General features: G+C 41.1%; 1 protein-coding gene across 10 annotated transcripts in view; it reads left to right on the top strand.

Annotated features, from left to right (window-relative positions):
• Nucleotides 1–26,043, top strand: part of KATNAL2 (katanin catalytic subunit A1 like 2) — a 183,822-nt gene that overhangs the window by 137,725 nt on the left and 20,054 nt on the right. For all 10 annotated transcript variants that reach the window (XM_039463586.2, XM_039463584.2, XM_039463585.2 and 7 more), the window contains 3 exons: nucleotides 3,676–3,767; nucleotides 5,808–5,918; nucleotides 25,412–25,574. In XM_039463586.2, the coding sequence (XP_039319520.1) occupies nucleotides 3,676–3,767; nucleotides 5,808–5,918; nucleotides 25,412–25,574 (366 nt within the window). The remainder of the gene's footprint in view (nucleotides 1–3,675; nucleotides 3,768–5,807; nucleotides 5,919–25,411; nucleotides 25,575–26,043) is intronic.

Genomic DNA, 26,043 nt, shown 5'->3' with positions numbered 1-26,043 from the left:
TATTTCATTAGGATTCTAAGAGTGAAGAAAAGTACTGGTGGAGTGGAAGCAAAAATAAAAATAAATAAAAAAGAGTGAGGAAATGGTTACTTTTCCAATTTTTTCTTCTTCTTGTTCTTTTTTTTTTAAATGACGTCTCTCTCTGTCACCCAGGCTGGAGTGCAGTGGCACAATCTTGGCTCACTGCAGCCTCCGCCTCCTGGGTTCAAACGATTCTCCTATCTCAGCCTCCTCAGTAGCTGGGACTACAGGTGCACACCACCACACCCAGCTAAGTTGTTTTTTTTTTTTTTTTTTTTTTGGATTTTTAGTAGAGATGGGCTTTCACCATGTTGGCCAGGATGGTCTCTATCTTTTGACCTCATGATCTGCCCACCTTGGCCTTTTACTGTGTTTTTAAAGTAACTAGCCTTAAATAAAAAAAGTATAAAAGGATATACAGACTCCATTTCCCCAGAAGTAACTACTATTAACAGTTGCTAGAGTAGCCCTGCAGAACATTTATCTGTTATCTACATTAATGTCAACAACTGTTTCTTTTGGATGTTTTGTTGAGGCAAGGTCTTGCTCTGTCACCCAGCCTCCCAGGCCAAAGTGCAGTGGCACCATCAGAGCTGACTGCAGCCTCAACCTCCTGGGCTCAAGTAATCTTCCCACCTCAGCCTCCCCAGTAGCTGAGACTATAGACACATGCCACCAAGCCCAGCTAATTTTTGTAGTTTTTGTAGAAACGGAGTTTCACCATGTTGCCCAGGCTCCTTTTGAACCCTTGGGCTCAAGCAGTTCTCCCGCCTCAGCCTCCCAAAGGGCTGAGATTGTAGGCATGAGCCACCATACCTGGCTTCTGTTTTTCCAAGTACAAGTAGAGACATACCATTCTTTCCCTTTTGTACCTGGCTTTTCCCCCCACTTACTACATATAACTTGGATATTGTTCCGCAGTATTATAGATGGACAAAGCATGTTCTTTTATTTGTTTATATGGTAGTTCATTGCATGAATGCACCAAAATGTATTTAACCAGTCTTTTCTTGATGGGCCTTTAGGTTATTTCTAGTCTCTTGTTATTACGAACAAAGCTAGAGTGGGCAGTCTTATAGGTACACATGTTTTTGCCTTTATAGTAGTGTAGGACAATTTCTACAAAGTAGAATTGCCGAGTCAGAGGAAATAGACATCATTGATTGCCAGACTGCTTGCCAACAGGGTTGTACCCGCTTATAGTTCCATCAATGGCTCATGAGTGTGTTTGCTTCTCCACACCCTGGCCAACACTGAGTAGCACCAATTTTTTTTTAAATAAACATTTGCCAATCTAATAGTAAAAACTAATAGTGTATTTTAGTGATTAAATGTACATTTCAATATTTCAGTGCTTGAATGTGTATTTCTTTGATTCTGAATGAACTTGAGCATCTTTTGAAAGGTTTAGAAAGTATTTATATCCTTTTGTTACATGCATTTTTATTTTGGATTTTTTTTTTGAGATGAAGTCTTGCTCCTGTCACCCAGGCTGGAATCAATGGCGAGATCTTGGCTCACTGCAACCTCTGCCTCCCAGGTTCAAGAGATTCTCCTGCCTCAGCCTCCCAAGACCACGCCCGGCTAATTTTTGTATTTTTAGTAGAGATGGGTTTTCACCTTGTTGGCCAGGCAGGTCTCCAACTCCTGACCTCAGGTGAATGCCCGCCTTGGCCTCCCAAAGTGCTGGGATTACAGGTGTGAGCCTGGCCACCACTCCTGGCCTATTTTGGATATTTTAAAGAGCAATACAAGAAGAAACAGATAACCTCTGCTAACCTTGAAGGAGCTCATCTCATTTCCTTTCAGAAATTATATCATTTTCTCCTTGTTTTATGAGCTTTTGGGAAGACCCTCAGCTCAGCAATCTTGGTCATGCTGTTAGGCTCCTTACTGTGAAGCTTTCAAATAAAGCAAGCCCTTCAGGACTTTCCCCTAAAGCAGAGAAACTTTTTCTACCGTTTGTTTCTCCTTCTATTCCAATTAAAGAGTTATTTATAGGGAACCATTGGGTTATGTTCCTCCCTCCACTCCTAATGCTCATGCCTCTTAGGAGCTGATCACTACTGAATAGTTGAGTAGTCTCTTTAGCAAATGCATACACCTGTTGATGCTTACGTCTTTCAATGCACTGCCCCTCAGTTGTAAGATTTAACTTCCTCCAGGTTCCTCTGAAAATTTTAGGCTAATGCTTCTAGAAACACTGACCCAGGATCCTGTGTACTCCGTGGGAGCGGAAAGAGCAATGCAATGGGCAGTATGGGAAGCTAGTCTCCAGGTGTGGTTCCTCTTCCAATTGGGTGTTTGGTCTAGCAGAGACTCTTGGTTTCGCCGCCTTTAGCGAGCACCTGAAAAACATGTATGGGTCTAATAAAGGATTCTAATATTTCCTTTCTTATTAGGTAAATTGCCAGTGTTGTGATCACCCTTAATATTAGGTATATTGGGGCTTCTTTGGGTGTGTGTGTGACAAGGACAGAAAGTTATTTGCTCTGAATTAGGTGGTCTCTATTGTATCTGAAAGGCATGTGATGAATGCCCCAGCATTGCCATTGTTCTCTCAGTTCATTAAACTCCGCCAATTGTTCCAATAAAACAATTTTGTGAAAGAGAGATGTTGGTGCATGAGCTTGGATGTACCCACCAGCAGTGGGGAAGGTGAGGAATTTCCCATTTGGTGACAGGGATACCTGTGAGGGATGAGCTGCTGCTGCTTGTAAAACCACAACATGGCTCTTTCAGAACCCTTTCCCTCTGATTCTGTGATGCTTTGCTAGTGCTAAGTGATATGGAGAATAAATCCCTCATGCCTATTAAAGAATCTCTATTCTTTTCTAAATCTCTACTGTTTTCTCCCATCAGCTGGTGAAGGATTGTATATGATGCTCAAGAAATCAGTTTCAGGGTTAAAAAAAAAAAAAAGATTTAGGTTGTTATATTCTATTCATTACTACCACATCTCCCTTTAGAGCTCTTTATTTTGTTTTTATATGTCTGTTCTTTTGCTGGTTCCTTTCCTGTTCTTGTTCAGTCTATAATATTTCATTTTATTCTGGAATAGAACATTGTATTCAATCAAGAACTGCCTTCTGGTACCTGAACCTACCAAGCAGCCTTGTTGAGGCAGTGTGGGAAGGCTGTGGAGTAATTTGGGGAACACAAAGGGGCAACATTTGTCAGCCTTGTTACCATGACTGGAACCCAGTCCTTCCCCTGAAATCCTTTTTTCTGAGAATAACCTCCCATTGTCCCCAAAGTTTAAGGGAAGAATTATCAAATGATTATACATATTCCAAGGCTCTTGTGTCCATATGAAACAGTACTGGCAGAGTGTTTCAAGAGTTAACCAGCTGACTGCAAGCCTTGAAACCAAATTGTATCTGAGGCTCTCATATTTATGATTAGTAACCTTGGAGTAACCACCCTCTCTTTGCCTCTAATTTTATCAAGTGATAAATGGAAATAATTGGACCATCCAACCTCGTGGGGTAGAGGTAGGGAGAAATAATTGTAATGATCATAAAGCTATTGCAAAATAACAGAGTGCAGCATAAATACCTATCATTACAGTCATTCTAAGCTTTTACTCCCTGGGAGCATCTGAGGACTTTAAATCTATAAGCTTGAACATTTCCTTGCTTTTCCCCCACCCAGGTGTTATTTGAACTTGCCCGCTACCACGCCCCATCCACGATCTTCCTGGACGAGCTGGAGTCAGTGATGAGTCAGAGAGGCACGGCTCCTGGGTAATGGCCAGGGTTGGGGTTTTTGTTGTTGTTGCTTTTTGTCATCGTTTCTCCCCTCTTGTAAGTGTGTTTGGTAGTCGGAAGCCCATCGACATTTACCAGCAGAATGAGCCTATTAATAAGCCCACAGATTTTCTGCAGACACATGGAAAGGTCTTTAAAGTAGATCCTGTTAACTGAATAGCTGATTTAAGTAGTTTTTATAACCGGAGGAAATGCCATCCTCCCTTCCCCTGCTCCCCACAGAGTGGTTTTCAGGCCTGAAGATCTTCTAGCCCCAGGATCCCAGGCTGCCGTATGGGTCCTGCTGGCTGAAAATAGCCACTGTGATGGCCTCCTCTGGAGCCCGAGGGGCTGCCTCCCGGGGAACAAGGCTTGCCCACTCAGCCACTGTGCAGGGCCACGTCTGGACTTCACTCCTGAGAGGTAGTCCTCGACGGTGTGTGAAGCCTGGGAAGCCACCACTTCTCTGTGGCATCAGGTTATGGCTCAGCAGGGCTAATTTTAAATACGTCACATATATTATCTCTAAAGATTGAGTGTCACCAAATGTCCTCAGCAGGAAGGAACACTTCTCAGACTGTAATAAGCCTTCTGTTTGTGCTTCCAAACGCCTGAGTAGTGTTGTGCTTTTTGTTCTTTCGTTTTTAAGATCAGCTTTCTGTCTTGATCAGAGGTATTTCCCACTGAAGCTTTTTACTAAATCTGGCACCCCCTGGCTTGAAAAAACAGATCTCTGGGAAATCTCAACACAGCTGCATTTATTAATGACCTTTAATGGTCTATCATCAAGCAGAAGTAATAGTAATAAAAAGCAATTAATTAGCCCATTGGAAGTATAAATAGAATATAATTTATGAAATTTTATTCATTGGAAACCATTTTCCCAGCAGGGAAAACCAACCATAAAGATGTACTCAAGTAATAGGGAATTCATGTAATTCATTGAAACGGGACACTTTCCATGGCTTAACTGGAGCTGGTGCTTGTCAGCCCTAGGCTGGAGTGCTCTGCTTTCTATACCAGGCCTGACAGGAGCAGGCAACTGCACAGGCACCCAGACGAGAATGCACCAGCTTGCTCTCATAGTCACTCTACAAAGACCAGGTCTCCCTATGCACTTGTTTTTACGTGCTTTGTCAATATCCTGTTTCCCACAGCCTTCATCTGGCTAATTAGAAAACTCTTTCTCTGCTGTCCTTGCGTGTGTTCCAGGTTCTGCCCTGAATTTCTGTTTCCTTGTCTGGGATCAAAGACTTTGAACTTAGAGTCTTCAAAGGGTCAGGAAATAAGGAGGGTTGCTCTGAAGACTTCTTTGATCGTATTATGTTAAAGGACTCACAGTTATGCACAAATGCTAATTAAATATATAGCAAATATATGGGCAAATCCTAATTTTATATATTATTACTAATTTTAAGTATATAAGTATATCAGACTCTCTCAGTATATGTGTATTATACATAGTATATATATGTAATATATATAATAAATAAATATTATATATATACTGAGAGACGATCTTCTCTCTTAGGAAAGGCAGTTGAGATTTAAGGGGCATAGATCCTAAAAAAAAACCATATACCTAGCGAGAGGTATCTTAAACGGGGCTTGTGCCTGAGGTCCCAGCTACTCAGGAGGCTGAGGGTGTGAAAGTACTTGTCTGTGTGCTATGTAAGTGAAAGGGATTATCCTCAATTATGCCATTTTTAAAGAGGTAAATAATGCTGCAGGTAGACACAGTTGGGCTGTATTTAATCTGCCAGTGGCACTTCATACCCTTCAGTTATTTTCTAGCTCACTGCCAGCCTTTGGTTTTCTTTTAAATACCACCATTATATTCATTTACTTGCTTTCCATTATGCTCTATGTGAAAATAACACCAAATTGCTTGTTTTCCCTAACTCTAGTGTGAGTGACTTCATTAGCCATCAGAACAGACACTGTTCTACAGTCACAGGGACGTGGCTGTGAATGCTGCTCTTGTCATGAGAGCAAAGGCTCTGACACTTGGGAGAATCACCTCTTGTCCCTCTGTAGGGGAGAACATGAAGGAAGCTTGCGGATGAAGACAGAGTTACTGGTGCAAATGGATGGGCTGGCGCGCTCAGAAGATCTCGTGTTTGTCTTAGCAGCTTCTAACCTGCCATGGTAAGAGACCAAGAGAGTGCATTTTGAATACATTTTCAGGAGTTACTAAGTACAAATAAAAATGTTATATTGACCACTTCGGGCAAAGCTGTGTGGTTTGGCTGCAGCCCTGGAAGATTAATGTGAAGGCTTTACTGCTCAGATCCCCAGTCCTTGCTGTCTGTACCATGAAAGATGTGCCTTAACAGAGGGAACTCTGGCCGGGGTGACCACTGACAATACGTAAAATGACATTTAGAGTTTAAAGCCAAATTATATAGTATGTTTAAATTAAGTAGGACTTTGGCATAGAACTATAAAATGCTTAAAATCTCCAGGACTCAAAGAATATTCCAGAAATAATATGTTTGAATTTTATAGTATTAAAATTAAACTTTTTTTTTTTAAAGTTAGGAGGCAGATCTCTTTAATGTTGCACAGTAAATAGAAGGTAAATAATCTCTAGTTGAAAATGTTATCTAGGTTGGGCACGGTGGCTCACGCCTGTAATCCCAGCACTTTGGGAGCCTGAGGGGGACGGATCTTGAGGTCAGGAGCTCAAGACCAGCCTGACCATCAGGGTGAAACCATGTCTCTACTACAAATACAAAAATTAGCTGGGCATGGTGGCACATGCCTATAATCCCAGTTACTCAGGAGGCTGAGGCAGGGGAATCACTTGAACCCGGGAGGTGGAGGTTCCAGTGAGCTAAGATTGCACCACTGCACTCCAGCCTGGGTGACAGAGCAAGACTCTGACTCTCTCTCTCTCTTTCTCTCTCTCTCTCTCTCTCTCTCTCTCTCTCTCTCTCTCTATATATATATATATATATATATATATATATGCCATTTCACATGAAACAAATCACATGTCACAAGCAAAGGATGAGGGTTCCAATTTCTCCACAACCTCACCAACACTTGTTATTATATGTCTCTTTTATTGTAGCCATCTGAATGGATGGGAAATGCTTTTGATTTGCATTTCCCTGAGACTGATGATATTGTACATCTTTTCATGTCTTTATTGGCCAATTGCATATCTTCTTGGGAGAAATGTCTTTTCAAATCCCATGTCCACTTTAAATTTTTTCTTTTTATTATTGAGTTATAAGACTTTTAAAATATATTCTGGATACAAGCCCTCTATTGGATATATGACTTGTAAATAATTTCTTCCATCCTGTGGTCCGTAGTCCCTCCCTCCCTCTCTTTGCTCCTTCCTTCTTTCCTTTCCTTCCTTTCTGTCCTTCCCTCCATCACTCTATCCCTCCCTTGTCCTCTCTATTCCTCACTTTCTTTCTCTCTTCCTTCCTTTCTGAACTTTTTTATTCCTTTTTCTCTCTGCTTTATTAAACTTCCCATGTATATCCCATTTCCCAAGCCTGGGACCTTTCAGAAGACCCTGTACCTGGTTATTCGACAGCAGCACTGTCTATCAGAAATATATTGTGAGGCACATGCATACTTTTATGTTTTCTAGTAACCACATTTTAAAAACTAAATAGGTGAAATTAATGTTAATAACGTATTTTATTGAACACAGTATTTTCAAAACATTATTTTAAAATCAATATACATGTACCCCAAAACCTAAAATGCAATAAAAAATCAGTATAAAAGTTACTGTGATATTGTAGTTTCTATCTTCATACTAAATTAGAAAAATCCAGCATATGTTTTACACTTACATTGCACCTCAGTGTGGAATAGCTGTGTTTCAATATCCAAAAGCCACATGTGGCTGGTGCTACCATATGAGAGAGTACAGATCCGGAGACTCATTTGTCTTCCCTCATGCTGCTGTGGCAGAAATGGACAACTGCCTCCCAACATTTATTTCATCCTTTGAATTGAAGAATAGAATTTCAACTTGGGAGTTCTCTTTCTTAGTCTTCCCCTGCTGTTAGGTGTGGTCAAGGCCAAGTTTCCTTGTTATTTGTGCAGGATGACTCAGGTCCGTTTTGTACATTTTGTTCCTGGAATCAGCCATTTATTCATGAAGCCCTGGTGCCTTTAGTGGGAAATGATATCAATATTTAGAGATCACGGTCTCACAATTAGGCCTTTTGATTAGACAGAGCTGGGAAATACATATCTTTAAAATAAGAGGCAAATAATGGATCCATGCTAGTATTTCCCATTCAAATTTAAGATTACAGAGTTTTAATACATTTCATTTTATATTTGTATCTTTTCTCTGTGAAAATCTCAGTTTTTAGCATTAATATAATTAATATTCACTTTACTCAAATATCTGTAAATATTATACATGTGTGTATATCACAGAGTTTCTCAGTAATAACACCAATACTGTCATGACAGTGACATTCTGATGAGGAAAATGGTACTGACCTGGCCTAACTAAGATGAAAGAATAATGCAGGATTTCTCAGCCACAGAGCTACTGACATTTTCAGGCCAGATAATTCTTTGTGGTGGGACTGTCCTGTGCACTGATGATGTTTACCAGCATCCCTGGCCCTCTGTCCACTAGATGCCAGAAGCACCTCCTCCCCAGCACTTGTAACAACCAAAATAGGTCTTTAAACATTGCCATATGTTTTCTTGGAGGCAAAATCCCCACAGTTGAGGATCACTGGACTAATCTAAGGACTTGATAAACATCGCATAGAGACAAACTGACGTCTATTCCACAGCTAAACTCTCAAGGTTATTATTTAAAAAAAAAAAAAAAAAAAAAAAAAACATAAAATAACTGAACTTGGTTTTCTTACACAAAGTGTAGCTTATTACATTAATTTTTCTGTATCTTGATTTTATTTTAACAAAATATCCTGGCAATCTTTCCAAATAAGTACATAAAGTTCTTCCTTACTCCCTTTATAGATGTGCAGGGCTCCGTTTTGTGTATATGATAATTTATCCCACCAGCCACCTAATGACAGGCATTTGGGTTAATCCTGCTCTTTTGCTATTAAAAAGAACACTGCAGTGAGCAGCAGTGGGGAGATCACACTTAGTATATTTGCTAGTCTATCTTTGGGGTAGGTTCCTCGAAGTAGATTTTGCTGGGTCAAAGGGCTAATGCGCATGAAAGTATGGTCGAGCCTGCCAAATCTCCCCTGCAGAGGTTGTACCACTTTGCATTCCCACTAGTGTCCTGCTTTCATTACTTAACATGACAGTAAGAACATTTCCAATGTCATTAAATAACCCTTGAAAATTGGATTTTATAATGGCTGCTCACAATTCCCACACATGAATATATCATCATTCCTTTTTTGTTGAACATATATGATGATCCCAAACTTTCTGTTATAAATAACACTGAAATGAACTTCCTTGCATAAAAATCTTTGACTGAAGTTCTGGCTGTTTCCTTAGGATGGATTTCTAGAATCAGATTACTGTAGCAGAGGGTTTAGATGTTTCTTAAGTCCCTTGTGACATATTGCTGAAGTCTTTCTATGAGAAAAGAGTGTTATTTTTTAGCAAGAATATTGGGACAGATATTTTTCTTGGCTTCAGGGTCTTAGATGAGGGAATAGACTTATCTGATTCAAGCAGTCTGTCCTTCTAGGGGAAATAACTAAATCATACCAAATGATGTAAAGACTCAGTCTTAAAATCCCCAAAGAAATTCCTTACAGTTAGTGGCAGTTCTCATCTATTGCATGTTCCAGGGCACTAGGCTCTTCTTTACTGCTGATTAACTTACCACCATTTTCTCTAGACACATCTATTCTGTCTCAAAGGGGCAATCATTTTCTCCCTTCCCAGCAGTGACAGGTGTGCAGACTTGTTTATTCAGCGCTTCTCCTCCAAAGAGCACCTTCCCCAGTCTATAACATCACAGAGAAGGCCAGAAGAAAGAACAGCTCATGTGTGTCAATTGATATATAAACAAGCAAGGAGAGGAATAACAAGTGCTGCATCTTAAATATTACTGCTTAAAATAATGGCCACGTAAGAAATTTAGTGAACACAGTTAGGACTAATTTGACATCCCTTGATTGTTGAGTATTCACAAGCTCAAGCCTACGAGTCAGGAAACAAAATACTGAACAGGACCATTAACGCAAATGTCATTTTAAAATGTCTGTTTAACCCCCGGGAGTTTGTACAAATAAGGTGTGAAGACTGAATGTATGAAACACGATGAAACTCATGTTTTCCTCGCAGTTTGTAAAAGGGAACAAATCCCAGTAACTCTTAAAAATCAGATACCTGGTATACCAAACTCTGGATTAAAAAATCCCTTAACATTTAGAAAAAAACTTAAGATCCAAGAGATGATTGCACTCGGAATAAAAGGGTTCTTGTTCACTTTCGGGGAAAATCAGCAGAGAAAAGAGCTGTCAGTCAGTAGTGGCTCACCTGTGCCGTTGTCTGGTGACTTGAACTTACTTTTTCAGCCAAATTTGAAACCTGCAAGGGGCAACTGCTAACAGGAATGCCTTTGTGTTATCTATGTTAACCTACTTCTTCCCATATGAACCCTCTCCTGCTGGTGTAACATTTCTGTAGCAATGCATGCATGTGATTGGAGGGATCAGCAGATGTGGCCCTTGTTCTTTCCATAGTAACCATGTGCATTTCTGGGCTCCAGGGAGAAGCTGTGCTCTCTGAGGTCAGGCCTTGTAGCCTTGATTGTGCCCTGAATAGATCAACATTTTTCCAAAAGCAGTCTGCCACAGGTCAGCAAAGATTGTATAAAAAATGAAAGGGAGGGAGGGACGGAGGGAGGGAGGAAGGAAGGAAGGGAGGGAGGGAGGGAGGAAGGAAGGAAGGAAGGAAGGAAGGAAGGAAGGAAGGAAGGAAGGAAGGAAGGGATTGTGGTTCCACCTCTGGGCTTTCGCACTCACCTGGGTCTAGAATCTGGAAAGCAGTGGCACTCCCATCCCCTTCCCCTTCGGATATCTGCAGGGCTCTGTTGGTCACCTTCAGGTGTCTGCTCTGATGTCATCTGCTCAACATTCCATTTAGAATTAAAACCCCAGCTCCCTATGCTGTGTTCTTGCCTTGTGTTTTATGTGCTGTCACCAGAAGTGATACTAATTTGGAATTAATGGCCCTTAATGTTTACAGCCCCTTGATTTCCTGGGACTCTTCCTTGGCTCGTGGAGAGTCCCCAGCAATGTCCTCATGGTCCTTTGTTTTTGTAAAATTTGTGAAATAGTTTTATTGCTGGAACTGCTTTTGCAAAAATTCTAACAGTGTAAAGATTATGGCAGTGAAAGAGATCTGACCTAACCAACTTCCATCTTGCCTTTAATCATTCCCGGGCTCAAGCCAAGCTAACTTTGGGAGACATTTCGTTCATAGCATAAGTGATAATAACCCTTTTTGAAAACTATATGGCCTTCCTAAAGGTAATGGAAGACCACCAGGTTAGGAGGATGAGAGGAGCCTAACGTCGGTTAAGTTGTTATCAGCCATTATTCTGAAGGTCACAAAATCTGCAACTTCCCCAGTTACTCCTGCAGATAACATCACTACTGTAGAACCTAAAATTGGCCTTTAGAGATATCTTTTAAGGTTTTTGCATTTCTGACACCCTCTGGCTCCACCTGGACCCAACAACCAGTCCTGTGGCTGCCCCCAGAAGAGGACCACTTTCCACACATTAACTTGCCCACCAAACTATCCTTGAAAAAGCCTAGCCTCCGAATTTTCGGGGAGATTGATTTGAGTAATGACTCAATTTACCATGCGGCATGGCCAGCCTTGTGTTTATTCAACTCTTTTTTTAATTGCAAAAAATAAATAAATAAAAGATGCTATTGCAGGCTGGGCACAGCGGCTTATGCTTATAATCCCAGTGTTTTCTGAGACTGAGGCAGGAGGATTGCTTGAGGCCAGCCTGGACAACATAGCAAGACCTCACCTCTACAAAAAAAAAAAATTGTTAAAAAATTAGCCAGGCACGGTGGTGTCTGCCTGTAGTCCCAGCCACTCAGGAGGCTGAGGCAGGAGTTTAAGGCCACAGTGAGTTATGATCACACCACTGCACTCCAGCCTAGGCAACTGAGTTGCAACACCCTGTCTTTTTAAAAAAAAAAAAAAAAAAAAAAAGATGCCATTATGCTTTGTGGCTCTCTGTGAAAAGTAAGATAGAGAACTACTTTCACACTTAATCTGACCCCATTCCTTTCCTCAAGGAGCATCTCGCATCACATAAGACCAGTGTTCCATCTGAAAACCTTTTGGAAGACATTAGTTTATATTACCTCACCCTGATATGATGAATGCATCTTTCATTGCAATTGCATTCAGTCCTACCTGTAGGCTTTTCATCTTTAATAGTATTTTTGTGCCTACTAGTGGTCAAATCATTTTGCTTGGAATTACTTACATACAAAACCTCACTATCCCATACAATATCAAGTCCATCATCTTCCATGTATGTTTTCCAGGTGAAACCGAAACGACCAGGAAAGATGTATACTGTGTAGGGTTTGGTAGGTCCAGTGGGGTGGGCACATGATGACTAGCAGGAGGTTACTAAGCAGTAACTTTGTTCTTGCTTCATCCACACCTTACTCAGTTTGTTTGATCTCATCAGACAAAAATAACTTTCAAACTGGATATTCTGGCATTACCTTTTCTTCTTAACAGGGTGAAGGCCGACATGCGAATCATATATTTCAAATCAAATTTAAAACATTACAAAATTACTATAACCATTTTATAGAAAAATTGAGAACTAGAAAAAAATACTTCTGATTTCACCACTGTGATGCAAGTATTACCATCTTTGTATGACCCCTTCTGGTGAAAACAGTTTAGTTATTTATCATCTTTTGCTTCCATATCCTTCTCTGGTAATTTTGTTGTTGTTGCTGTTGTTCCCAAGAGAAAAACGGTTTTCACTCTTTTGGTTATTTAGAAAAGTAAAACTTGTTTATTATAAAAATCATATTTTATATGCTTTATTGTTGTTTGAAAGTGAATAGTCTTCAAAATAGCAAAGACATGGAATCAACCTAAATGCCCATCAATGATAGTGTAAAGAAAATGTGGTAAATATACACCATGAATACTATGCAGCCATAAAAAGAATGAGATCATGTCTTTTGTTGGACATGGATGGAGCTGAAGGCCATCATCCATAGCAAACTAACACAGGAACAGAAAACCAAATACCGCATATTTTCACTAATAAGTGAGATGAGAACACATGAACACAAAGAAGGGGACAACAGACACTGAGGCCTATGTGAGGGTGGAGGGTGGGAGGAGAGAGAGGATGAGAAAAGGTAACTATTGGGTAATGAGCTTTGTACCTAAGTGATGAAATAATCTGTACAACCAATCTCCGTGACATAAGTTTACCTATATAACAAACCTGTACATGTACCCATGAACCTAAAATAAAAGTTTAAAAAAAGTGAATAGTCCCCTGTAACTATACCCTGGGAAATGATGTCTCTCCGGACTCTTTTACGTGTGTGTGTGTTTAGAGCACACACACAGCAACAAAAATGTGTTGTCTTGTAGATGGAAATCATATTTGTTCTATGGCCTGTTTTTTCCCCTTTATTTAATCTATTGTGGACAACTTTGAAAATCTGTCTAATCCCACATAAAACCCCTTTGTATGTGTGTACCATAGTTGATTTGACTTTTCTTTTTCTTGAACGTTTTTAATCTGGTGCCAGCCTGTGTGTTTAGCTGGAGTAGGGCAGGTATTATCAAAAAGCTTTTCTGTTCTGGTAGACTGCCTTTCCTCAGTCCTTTGGCTACTGAGGCTTGTCATGGGGTGTTTGAATCTGTGCATGTTAGCAGTTCTGAATTGCAGGCTTTGCCTGAATTCTATTGGGATAGGTGGGAAGTAAAGAGAAAACCCAGGGAACTCACTGCCACGCCATTCCTCAAGTCCTGAGGTCCCTAGCTAGCCAGTCCACATCTTCCCACCATTCAGTGTCTCTCCATGTTTATTTCTTGTATTGTATCCAGGATTTTTAGTTGTAAGAGGGTGAACTAGAGAAGAATGGGCTACTCCCTCTTGGCCAAAGGGAAAGTCTTATTCATATATTTGTCCATAAACATAATTTATATTACACGGTCTATCAGTGGAGTCTATTTATGTTGTTAGTCTTTTTTTCTGCCAGCTCTCATTTATGATGGTTTATTACGTGTTTTGTAATTTTATGTTATTTATTTATTTACTTACTTATTCATTCATATTTGAGAGGGTGTCTCACTCTATTACCCAGGCTGGAGTGCAGTGATGCAATCTCAGCTCATCGCAACCTTTGCCTCCCAGGCTCAAGTGATCCTCTCACCTCAGGGACCACAGATAGGTGCCATCACACCTGGCTAGTGTTTTGTAATTTTAGATTGTGAGCTTAATTTAATGACGTGGTCTCTATCTGTGGGATTATTGCATGTGTCTCTCCAGAGAATATTTGTTTTACTGTGTCAGTCTTTAGACTACTTTAAGCTAATTTCCCTGTTCAGTATTTTTCGGACCATGCCAGCAAGAGTAGGTCTGTGGTCCTAACTTACCAGTGGACACTTTCTCTCACCCCAAAGTACAAGACAGACAGATTTCCCTGGTGCCTTCCATTGCTAATGGGGAGATTTCCTAATCGACCCTTTGATAGTTGGCATGTGCACTTCAGCAATACTGAGTTTTTACTTTGTGTGGTGGGCCTTGATGCCACCTCCCATCTTGAATGGGCCCAAGATCTTCTATGCCATTCTACATGTAGTCTTTAAAACTCAAACCTTTTTGAAACCAAGAGACAAACACTCCTAATCAGCCATAGCTTCAATGGCCCAGCTTTCATTTTCAGCTTCCTTTTTATTTTTGGCCCTTGAGAATTTTGACCATCTCCTTGAGGGCTCAATTGTGCATTCAAAAGGTATTTCCTATAATTAATTCAGACTTTATAACAAGAGAAACTAGTTTATCTTTTTGCTGGAAACAGAGCCAGCCTTCCCATTTTTTTCCTCTCAATTTTGGTAATATATTTTCTGGCAAGAGTAATTGAGGAATATATCTTCTTTGTTGAAATTGTAGCAATTAGAAGTAATTTTCCTTCTTCATTATAAAGAAATGATGCTCTCAACCCAAACATCAGTAGGACATAAACTGAACTGATAGCTGCAGACTCTCCTGCAGGATCCTCTGGCCTCATGTTTCTGAACTCACTGCTTAGAATGAGAAGTGGGGTCTCTGGAGACCACATCTGTCAGCTGATTTTCAAAAGTACTGCCCAGCCATGTGGGTTCAATGAATCATCCCATAAACTCATTGTTTCCATTATTTTCACTAAAGATTAAAATATAACGTCTTATTTCCATTGCCCAAGTTGATGCAGCTTTTCTCTACTGATTAGAACTAACCGTGATTATAAAATGCTAAAATTTTCAACACAGCAGATTCACCTTCATAAATAATTCCTAGATGTTAAGGAAGCAGGCCATTTAACATGAGGTCAGTAGCTCTGCACCTCCAGGTCAGTCATGTGTCCAAGTAGTATTTCTTTAAAATATATATATTTATTTTGAGACTAGGTTATAAGACTGGCTAATTTTTGTGTTTTTGGTAGAGCTGGGGTTTCACCATGTTGCCAAGATTGGTCTCAAATTCCTGGACTCAACTGATCCACCTGCCTCGGCCTCTCAAAATGCTGGGATTACAGGCTTGAGCCACCGTGTCCAGCCAAAGTAGTATTTCTTTCTTTCTTTTTTCTGAGACAGAGTCGCACTCTGTCCCCCAGGCTGGAGTGCAGTGGCACAATCTTGACTGACTGCAACCTTCACTTCCCAGGTTCAAGCAATTTTCCTGCCTCAGCCCCCTGAGTAGCTGGGATTACAGTTATCCACCACCATGCCTGGCTCATTTTTGTATTATTAGTAGAGACGGTGTTTCACCATGTTAGTCAGGCTGGTCTCAAACTCCTGACCTCAGGTGATAATGCCCCCTCAGCCTCCCAAAGTGCTGGGATTACAGGCGTGAGCCACCATGCCTGGCCCTAAATATTATTTCTTGGACACCTGTTGAATATTTATTCTGTGTGATGGAGGGAGGAGGAATCCATGTCATATGGTCCAATAATCTTTGGCCTCTGGAAACTGGCAATCTGACTGAACAATCAATGGGAAGAAACACAAATAACTATGAGGTGGACATACAGCCAGAACCATGTGACTGGTATAGACAATAATAAGTAGAACAAAATTATACAAGGGAAAGAGTCAATTTCTGATGACATATAGTTTTAAAAGCCTTTATGAGGTAGAAAGACTCCACTTTTGATAGACAAAGTGAAAGTTCCACATAAGGAAAATGGCCTGAGTAGAAACTGAGAACTAGGATGGCAAAAGTGGATTCTGAGAATGGCAAGCAGATCAGTTTGGCCTAAGTGGGAACTGCAGATGGGGGACAGCTGATGCTGGGCTCACTGTGGAAGACAAAGTACCCTTGAATGCTTAGTCATTGGCTCCGTATAATCAACCACAGAATGTTAATAAATATTAATATTAATCTGCTTTTCCAGAGTTTTCCTGACCGCTCAGTTCATGGTGTTACACAGACATGCTGCAAAGACTTCACTTTTAAAACTGAAGTTTGCTTTCTCTTATCATGCTGATAATTTAATACATTTTAACTAGTGAAGGAATAAACTAGAATTATGTTGCTTCTACATTCTGTAAAAGTTGGAATGATCTCTGTCCCAGGAACCCTGGTTTAACAGTGGAGACAGGACAAGGGACTTAGGAAGGTACCTGAGGGTTGACACAGGTGCTCAGGTGATCAGATGCAAGGCCTTGGAGCCTGATGTAAACTGTGGAAGTGGCCAATGGGTGCTGCATCTTTTACCCAGCAGTGGACATGGGTCCAGTGGATGGGACTCTGAGGTCTGTAAGCCTTCGCTGCACTTCACACTTGCTGGTAGTTTTGACCTTCGAGGTGATAGAAGTACCAGCAAAACAAAAGAAGGAGACATTAAAACGGAACAACTAGGTTCAAAACTCTAAGTGCAGGGGCTAAGGGGAGTGCTTTCTGGTTCCCACAGGTTACATTTTTTTTAGTATAATAAATATATTGGCATAAAGAATGATTCCTGGGTACATTCCATTTGTCCTTCGTTTCCTCCCTCATATGATTATATGATTATTGATGTCATGAAAAGTGCATTCATCAGGCCTGGCTGTCAGAGAGTTGCACTTACTTTGCGCCCACAAACAGTTTCGAGGTGAATCTCTTGCTTTAGGGCATTAGCTGATCAATACAGACATCTGTAATGAGGGATTGTTTTCCACACCATCTGCATGACTCCATTTTCCTAGGGCATTCTGGAGGGTTCTGGGCTTCCTTTAGACAGGAAGTCACTCTGGATGGGATGGGGACAGCAGGAAGAAGGAACCCCTATGAAAGAATCTTTCTTCTTTAGCAGCCTGTCTTTCAGAAGTGAGCAGCTGATCCAAAGGAAAGGGCATGGAAGAAAATACAGCAACTGCACATCACCCCTTGCTCTGCTATTTCTGAGGGCTTATGTTCTCTTCCCTCGGGGTTTTCAGTCTGAAATCATCTCTTATTTTGTCTTTGAAATGTGTAGGATCAATGATCCCACAGGCCAAGGCCCAACCCTCTATATTACTGCCTTTAATTACATATAAGGAAGAGGGTGTCTTATTTGTTTCTGTATATTGGAGGAATAGCAGTAACAATACACATGGCAGGTGGTAAATACTGCTGAATGGCACTGAATTCCTAAGGTATAAATGTAATGACTGGTAGTCACTGCACCCAATCTCCCGGATGGGTGCAGTGGCTCATGCCTGTAATCTCAGCACTTTGGGAGACTGAGGCGGGCAAATCACTTGAGGTCAGGAGTTTCAGACCAGCCTGGTCAACATGGTGAAACCCCTTTTCTACTAAAAATACAAAAAAAAAAAAAGCCCAGCATGGTGGCACACACCTGTAATCCTGGCTACTCAGGAGGCTGAGGTGGGAGAATCACTTGAACCTTGGAGTTGGAGGTTGTGGTCAGCTGAGATCGTGCACAGGCTGGGCGACAGAGTGAGACTCCATCTCAAAAATATAAAAAAAAGAATCTCCCTTCTCTTCTCTCCTTTTCATCTCCCCAATCACTTCACCTTTTCCTCCCACTGATTCAGTTACTCTCTGCTAACTGTCTAGATGGACTCTTGATACATTGAGACATATCAGGCATTCGATGAGTTTCATCCCTTTGGAGAGAAGGCTGGTAAGACCCTTCTTACCAGCTCCAGGCTGACCTGCTTGTCCTGCACCCAGTCCATAGCAGAAACCCTGGGATTCCCCATCGTCCTCCTGGAGGGCCCTTCACTCTCTGCATCGGAGCTGCTGTTTCTTGAATTCCTTATAGTCCTTTGGTTTGGTTTACTCTCCTCCTTTGGAGAGAATCCCCCAATGTTTTCCTGATAAAAGGTACAAGGGAGGTATATTTTTTTAGGCCTTGCATGTTGAAAATATCTTTATCCTCCAACTTAATTGATGTCTTCATCAAGAGATAGATTTCTATGCTAGAAATTATTTCTCATCTGAATTCTGAAGGCAGTGTTCTATTTTCTTTTAATGTCTCACATTGCTGTTGAGAAGTCTTATTGATCTATTGCACGTAACCCGTTTTTTTCCTCTGGAAGCTTCTATGATCTTTTCTTTGTTCTCCAGGTTCTGAAATTTTACCACAATGTGACTTGGGAGTTCACTAGCAGTTAATTGAGGCACAAGCTCAGGGACTCACTGAGTTAAATCTTCATGTCTGCCTCACAGGGTTGTTGTGAGAATTAAATGAATTAATGTCTGTAAAATGCTTGAGACATTGCCTGCCACTTAGTAAGTATTAGTTAAGCATTTGCTTTTATTAATATTTCACATGCAGAAAATTATTTCTTAGAGTTTCGGAAAGTTTTCTTAAATTATTTCCTCCCTTCTGTTTTTTCTGTCCTTTTTTTTTTTCTTTCTTTCTTTCTTTCTTTTTTTTTTTTTTAAAATCTCCTATTGTCTGTTGGCTCTTCTGTAATAATGTTCTCATTTAAAAATTTAAAAAATCATTTCTGTTTTCTCCAAGATTCTTTATATTTTCTCCCATTTATTTGTTTTGGGCTCTGTCTTTAAGTTAGAGGAGTTTCATAGATGTAGATCTTCTTGGCTGCCTAATGTTTGGAAAGGGGATTAAAAAAACACACAGGAAGCTCTGTGCATGTGAGAAAGGCTTGCCAATGGTGGGATCCATGTACTGAGATTTGACTGGGTTATTGTGTTGGAGAACTCCCAATATCAATGTCCTTAGGTCTTTCTGTTTGGGTGGTCAGATTGCCAAGTGACGATTCTTACAATCTGCTGCCTGGAGGGCAAGAGTCTGGCTGTTGATAGTCTAGAGGTAGTCGGTATATCATTGCTTTAATACAGTTCACTATTTTCAACTGAGCCTGGTGTTTCCCAGCCTGGAGACCCTTCATTTTACCCTCTGCCAGGGTATGAGAGAGGCAACTCCCCTGCTATTGAAGGTGGAGAAAAAAAAATCTGTTGTCTAACTTTTTTTTATACAAACTGGCAATCAAACCTCCTATTTTCAACTGACCCTCACACTCACCTCTAAAAGTAGAAGACACTGCCAAGTCTGTTGGGGATTCTGTGATGAAGATTGTTTCCTGGCTTTCTTTACTGCTGATGTGGAAAGCAGCTTCTCAGTTCCACTAAGTTTCTTTTCCTCATCATTATGCTTTCAAATCTTCGGTTCAATCAGTTCTTCTCCAATTCTCTTTGCTTTTGTGGTTTATGCCATTAAAAAACTCTTTCGGTGGTATTTAGTAGGAGGAAGCAGAGGTGATTGTGTTTATCCCCAAATTTAAGTGCAGTCTTAGTTAATTTAAAGTTCATCAACAATGAAGTGTAATATGGTTTGCTGGTCCCCACCCAATATCTCATCTTCAATTATAATCCTCATAATGCCCATGTGTCAAGGACTGGACCAGGTGGAGGTAATTGAATCATGAAGGTGGTTCCCCCATGCTGTTCTCATGATAGTGAGTTCTCGTGCAATCTCACTGCGCCTTGATGGTTTTGTAAGCGCCTGGCATTTCCTCTGCTTTCACTCACTCTGTCCTGTCACCCTATACAGAAAGTGCCTGTTTCTCTCCTTTGCCTTCCACCATGATTATAAGTTTTTTGAGGCCTCCCAAGCCATGTGGAACTGTGAGTCAGTTAAACCTCTTTTCTTCATAAACTACCCAGTCTCGGGTATTTCTTCATAGCAGTATGAGAATGGACTAAAACAGTATTTTTATTTTCACCTTAGTAACACAGACAGCCTTCTGTTGGAACATTCTTGGGTAGGAAGGACAATGTATTTTTGCGGCTTATATGCAGGGGTGATATTCAAAATATTGAACAACCGGTGTGGTGTGGGTGCTGACCAATCGACAGAAAGAGCATCACTCTTGCTGCCTTCTGGCTGCATATTATTGCTGAGTATGAACCAGGAAGAAAGCATTTGAAGCAAAGATGAGCACATCCTTAATTGGAGTGCTAGGCAAAGTTCTGCTATGAAGCATGGCTTTTTCTTTTCCTTGACCCTGTGCCTTGAATATAAATGTGCCTTGAGAGGGGGAATGATTGTGCAAGGCAAGAGGTGGCTGCTGAGTCTCTGATGTGAGATGAATGTCAACAGGGTGAGACTGATAAAGAACAAAGCAAGTGCAAAAAGAAATAGGTCATGGTTACTGTCGGTAAGACACCCCTGGACTATGGATTCTCAGCTCCGGGTCAGACGAACATAGGAAAGGAAAAGGCACACTCTTTAAAAAAATCTGGATGCTGTAATTTAGGATTCAGATATGTTCCCTGAAAGGATGTTTTCAATTTAAAAAGAAATATTGTAACATAGATTAGAATGAGAATAAGAAAAAGGGGGAGGACAGTTTAGACATTCTCAGTGTTTTTTTGAATGAGAAATACCTGGTGATATTTTCATCATTATTTTTTTAAAAAAGAAAATTTTGCAATTAAATTTCATTTTATTTAAAATAATTTATTTCTGTCACTCAGGCTGGCATGCAGTGGTGTGCTCTCGGCTCACTGCAGCCTCGGCCTCCTGGGCTCAGGTGATTCTCCCACCTCAGCCTCCCAAGTAGCTGAGCCTATAGGCGTGCATCACCATACCCAGCTAATTTTATTTATATCGTGTAGAGATGAGGTCTCACTATGTTGCCCAGTTTAGTCAGTGAATATCCTTCCTCAGCTTCTCCAAGGGCTGGGATTACAGGCGTGAACTCCTGCACCCAGCTCATTGTTACTTTTTTTTTTTTTTTTTTTTTTGAGACGGAGTTTCGCTCTTGTTACCCAGGCTGGAGTACAATGGTGCGATCTTGGCTCACCGCAACCTCCGCCTCCTGGGTTCAGGCAATTCTCCTGCCTCAGCCTCCTGAGTAGCTGGGATTACAGGCATGCACCACCACGCCCAGCTAATTTTTTGTATTTTTAGTAGAGACGGGGTTTCACCATGTTGACCAGGATGGTCTCGATCTCTTGACTTCGTGAATCCACCCGCCTCGGCCTCCCAAAGTGCTGGGATTACAGGCTTGAGCCACCACGCCCGGCCATTTTTACTCTTTATCAGTGGTTAGGCTAAAGCCAACATACAGGAATTTCCTAAGTTCTATCCTAGAACATCAGATAGTTCACAGACTCACACTCAAGATGATCTATTGATGATAAGAATGGTGATTTAGAGTAACCAAATAGCCTCAGCTGATGAGGGAAGGCTCTGCTTTACATAATAGTGCTATGTAACTTCATAATAAATCCAAATAATATATTTGGAATGAAAAATCCAGGCTGGGTATGGTGGCTCACATCTGTAATCCTAGCACTTTGGGAGGCTGAGGTAGGTGACTGCTTGAGTGCAGGAGTTCAAGACCAGCCTGGATAACATGGTGAAACTACTTCTGAAAAAATATAAAAATGTTGTATTTTTTTTGGAACTACAGGGCTCACACCTGTAGTTCCAGCTACTTTCAGGGCTGAGGCAGAAGGATCACTTGAGCCCAGGAGGTGGAGGTTGCAGTAAGCTGAGATGGCACCACCGCACTCTAGCCAGAGTGACAGAGAAAGACCCTGGCTAAAAAAAAAAAAAAAAAAAAAATCCAAGTATGGCCGGGCACGGTGGCTCAAGCCTGTAATCCCAGCACTTTGGGAGGCCGAGGCAGGTGGATCACGAGGTCGAGAGATCAAGACCATCCTGGTCAACATGGTGAAACCCCGTCTCTACTAAAAATATAAAAAATTAGCTGGGCATGGTGGCAGGTGCCTGTAATCCCAGCTACTCAGGAGGCTGAGGCAGAAGAATTGCCTGAACCCAGGAGGCGGAGGTTGCGGTGAACCGAGATCGCGCCATTGCACTCCAGCCTGGGTAACAAGAGCGAAACTCCATCTCAAAAAAAAAAAAAAAAAAAAAAAAAAAATCCAAGTATGTGTATATGTCTGTGTTTGTGTGTTTAATCTGCATTTGCAACCTCCAGTGAAATAACTGATTCAGACAAAGATCATTAATAGATGCTAAAACCATTAGTTGAAAGGGTGTAGGGAATTGGGCATTCCCATGGTGCCAAAGTATTGTACATAAAATACTACTTGCTGAGAGAAGATGTTTTTCTTTACAATGAAGAGTTCCATGGCCAATATAAAATCAAACACCATACCAACAGTAAAACACACAGACATGTGGATCCTGATGAATATGAAAACACAACATCATCTATGCAATATGCTTGCCAAAAAATATTTACCTTGAATCTCATTAAGCTTTTAGAACTAACCTCCCTCTTAGGGAATAGAGGAACCAGTTACATGATATCACAAGGAAAGCATCAGACAAGTTCAGAATGTGGGACATTCTCCAGCTGACCCTGTGTTTTCAAAAAGGGTCTAGGGCAAGTAAGCTGGCCTAGATAAAAAGAAATTTAAGAGACATAAACATACATAATGCATATTTACTGGACTTTGTCAGAAAATGAAAGATATTTTGGGAATGGTTGGAGAATTTTATTTTTTTAACTTGTATTTAAGCTCAGGGGTATATGTACAGGTTTGTTGTGTAGGTGAATTTGTGTCATGGGGGTTTGCTGTACAGATTATTTCATCACTCAGGTATTCAGTACCTCGATAGTTATTTTTCCTGATCCTCTCCCTCCTCCCACCCTCCACCTTGATTGGAGAACTCTGAATATAGACTGAGCACTAGACACATTCCAGAATCAGTTTTGCCAGGTGTCATAATGATATCGTGGCTATGTAAGCAAATGTCCTTCTTTGGAAATGCATGCTAAAATATTTAGGGATGAGGTTTCATGAAATAAATTACTTTGAAATAATTTAGCAAGAATAGGTCGATAAAGAGATATGAAGCAGATTCGGCAGAATGTGAACTGCTGTTGAATCAAGATGGTAGGTATATGGATGTTCAATTGTTTTATTGTACTTCTATGTTTGTTTGAAATTTTTATATTAAGAAGTATATTAGTCCATTTCCACACTGCTAATGAAGACATACCCAAGACTGGGAAGAAAAAAGTTAATTGGACTGGATGGGGAGGCCTCAGAATCACGGTGGGAGGCAAAGGGCACTTCTTACATGGTGGTGGCAAGAGAAAATTAGGAAGATGGAAAAAACGTATACCCCTGATAAACCCATCAGATCTCGTGAGACTTATTCACTACCATGGAACAGCATACATGGGAGAAATTACCCCCATGATTCAAATTATTTCTGCCAAGGCTTGGGGCTTATACCCTCTGAAGCCATGACCTGAGCTCTAAGTTGGCCCCTTTCAACCATGGCTGGAGTGGCTGGGATGTAGGGCACCAAGTCCCTCGACTGCACACAGCATGGAGACCCTGGGCTTGGTGGCCCACAAAACCAATCTCTCCTCCTAGACCTCTGGGTCAGTGATGGGAGAGGCTGCTGCAAAGTTCTCTGCCATGCCCTGGAGACATTTACCTCATAGTCTTGGGGATTAACATTCAGACCCTCGTTTCCTATGCAAATATCTGCAGCTGGCTTGAATTTCTCCTCAGAAAATGGGATTTTCTTTTCTATCACATTGTCAGGTTGCAAATTTTCCGAATTTTTATGCTCTGCTTCTTTTTAAAAACGGAATACCTTTAACAGCACTCAAGTCACATTTTGAATGCTTTGCTACTTAGAAATTTCTTCCACCAGGTACCCTAAATCACGTCACTGAAGTTCAAAGTTCCACAAATCTCTAGGGCAGGGGCAAAACGTCATCAGTTTCTTTGCTGAAACATAACAAGAGTCACCTTTCCTCCAGTTGGCAAAAAGTTCTTCATCTCCATCTGAGACCACCTCAGCCTGGATTTCACTGTCTATATCACTATCAGGCTTTTGGTCAAAGCCACTCAACAAGTCTCCAGGAAGTTTCAAACTTTCCCACATTTTTCTGTCTTCTAAGCCCTCCAAACTGTTCCAACCTCTGCTTGTTACCCAGTTCCAAAGTCGCTTCCACATTTTTTGGTATCTTTTCAGCAACACAGCACTCTACTGGTATCAATTTATTAGTCAGTTTTCACACTGCTGATAAAGACATACCCAAGACTGGGAAGAAAAAAAGGTTTAATTGGACTTACAAGTTCCACATGGGTGGGGAGGCCTCAGAATCATGGCAGGAGGCAAAAGGCACTTCTTACATGGTGGTGGCAAGAGAAAATGAGGAAGATGCAAAAGCGGAAACCGCTGATAAAACCATCAGATCTCGTGAGATTTATTTACTACCATGAGAAGAGTATGGGGGAAACTTCCCCCATGATTCAAATTCTCTCCCACTGGATCCCTCCCACAACACGTAGGAATCATGGAGTGCAATTCAAGATGAGATTTGGGTAGGGACACAGAGCCAAACCATATCAAGAAGTATAAGGAAATGGCCAGGAGATAAAAAAAAAAAAATTACAGAAATTTGGCCTGACAGTTTGGGGAGGAGCAAAAGTGTGTCTGAAAAAGCCGTATTTGTGTTGGGCACCCAGGCAGGGCCATTGGTGCTAAGTTCGCCAATGTAATGAAGTGAGGAGGTCATTCACTCCAGAAGGACTGAGAGTTTTGGAAGAATTAATGTACTTAGAGTGCCCAAGTTATTGTCAGCCGTAATTTACTTACTGGCAAGATCAGATTGAATAATTCATGTTACAACTGCAATGAGAATACTCATGATTGCTGGTTGTTAGTTGGGTTTTGTACCCCAAATTAAGTCACCTAAAATTACTTTCTTTTCATTAAGAGTTTTTGAGGATATGTTCTTTTTCTTTCCTTCCTTCCTTCCATTCATCTTTCCTTCCCTCCCTCACTTCCCTTTTTCTCTTTCACCAATTCTTTCTCCAAATAATAATAATTGTCCCATCCACTCAGGCACAGATGTAGAGTGACAGTTAGAATGCAGAACTGTTTCTTGCAATGCTAAATTGTTCTTAAAGTACAGTTATTATTCAGGAAGTGTGTTTGCAGCCCTGTCCAGCTCCATTTCTGGTGTCATTTCAGGGAGCTGGACTGTGCCATGTTACGCCGCCTGGAGAAGAGGATTCTGGTCGATCTCCCCAGCCAGGAAGCCAGGCAGGCCATGATCCACCACTGGCTGCCCCCTGTGAGCAAGAGCAGGGCCTTAGAGCTGCGCACAGAGCTGGAGTACAGTTTGCTGAGCCAGGTCAGCTGCCCTGGAGAGGGGCACGTGTAGGTCAAAGGCCCACCACATGGCCATCTTGTAGACCAGGTCTTACCATGAGCCACTAGGAGCTTGAGACACTTAGAAAAGATCCAAGCTGCCCCGTAATGCAATGGGCCTCTTCATGGAATAATAAGCTCCTTGTCAACTTAAAAATATTCAGAGAGGGAGAAACAACGTGAGGCAGTGGAAACAGCATAGGGTTTGGACTCAGAGAACCTATGGTCAGATCCTGGCCCTGCTGCTTGTTAGCTGTGTGACCTCAGAGAAGTCATTTATTTTCTGAGCTCAGTTTCTTCATCTGTAAAATGGGTAGCAGATGAGCCATAAAGAATGACTGCGATGATTACGTAACAGAAAAGCTCCAGGTACATGACTATTATCCCCATTATCACTGGTGTCTATTCCCAGGGTGTTGTAGACACGTTGCCTGCTTTCGGTGAACATTTGA

This window comes from Saimiri boliviensis, chromosome 13 (genome assembly GCF_048565385.1).
Source record: "Saimiri boliviensis isolate mSaiBol1 chromosome 13, mSaiBol1.pri, whole genome shotgun sequence".
In the NCBI taxonomy this organism is placed as follows: domain Eukaryota; kingdom Metazoa; phylum Chordata; class Mammalia; order Primates; family Cebidae; genus Saimiri; species Saimiri boliviensis.
The sequence above is the reverse complement of the archived record's forward strand: the minus strand, read 5'-3'. Positions and strand labels throughout refer to the sequence as shown.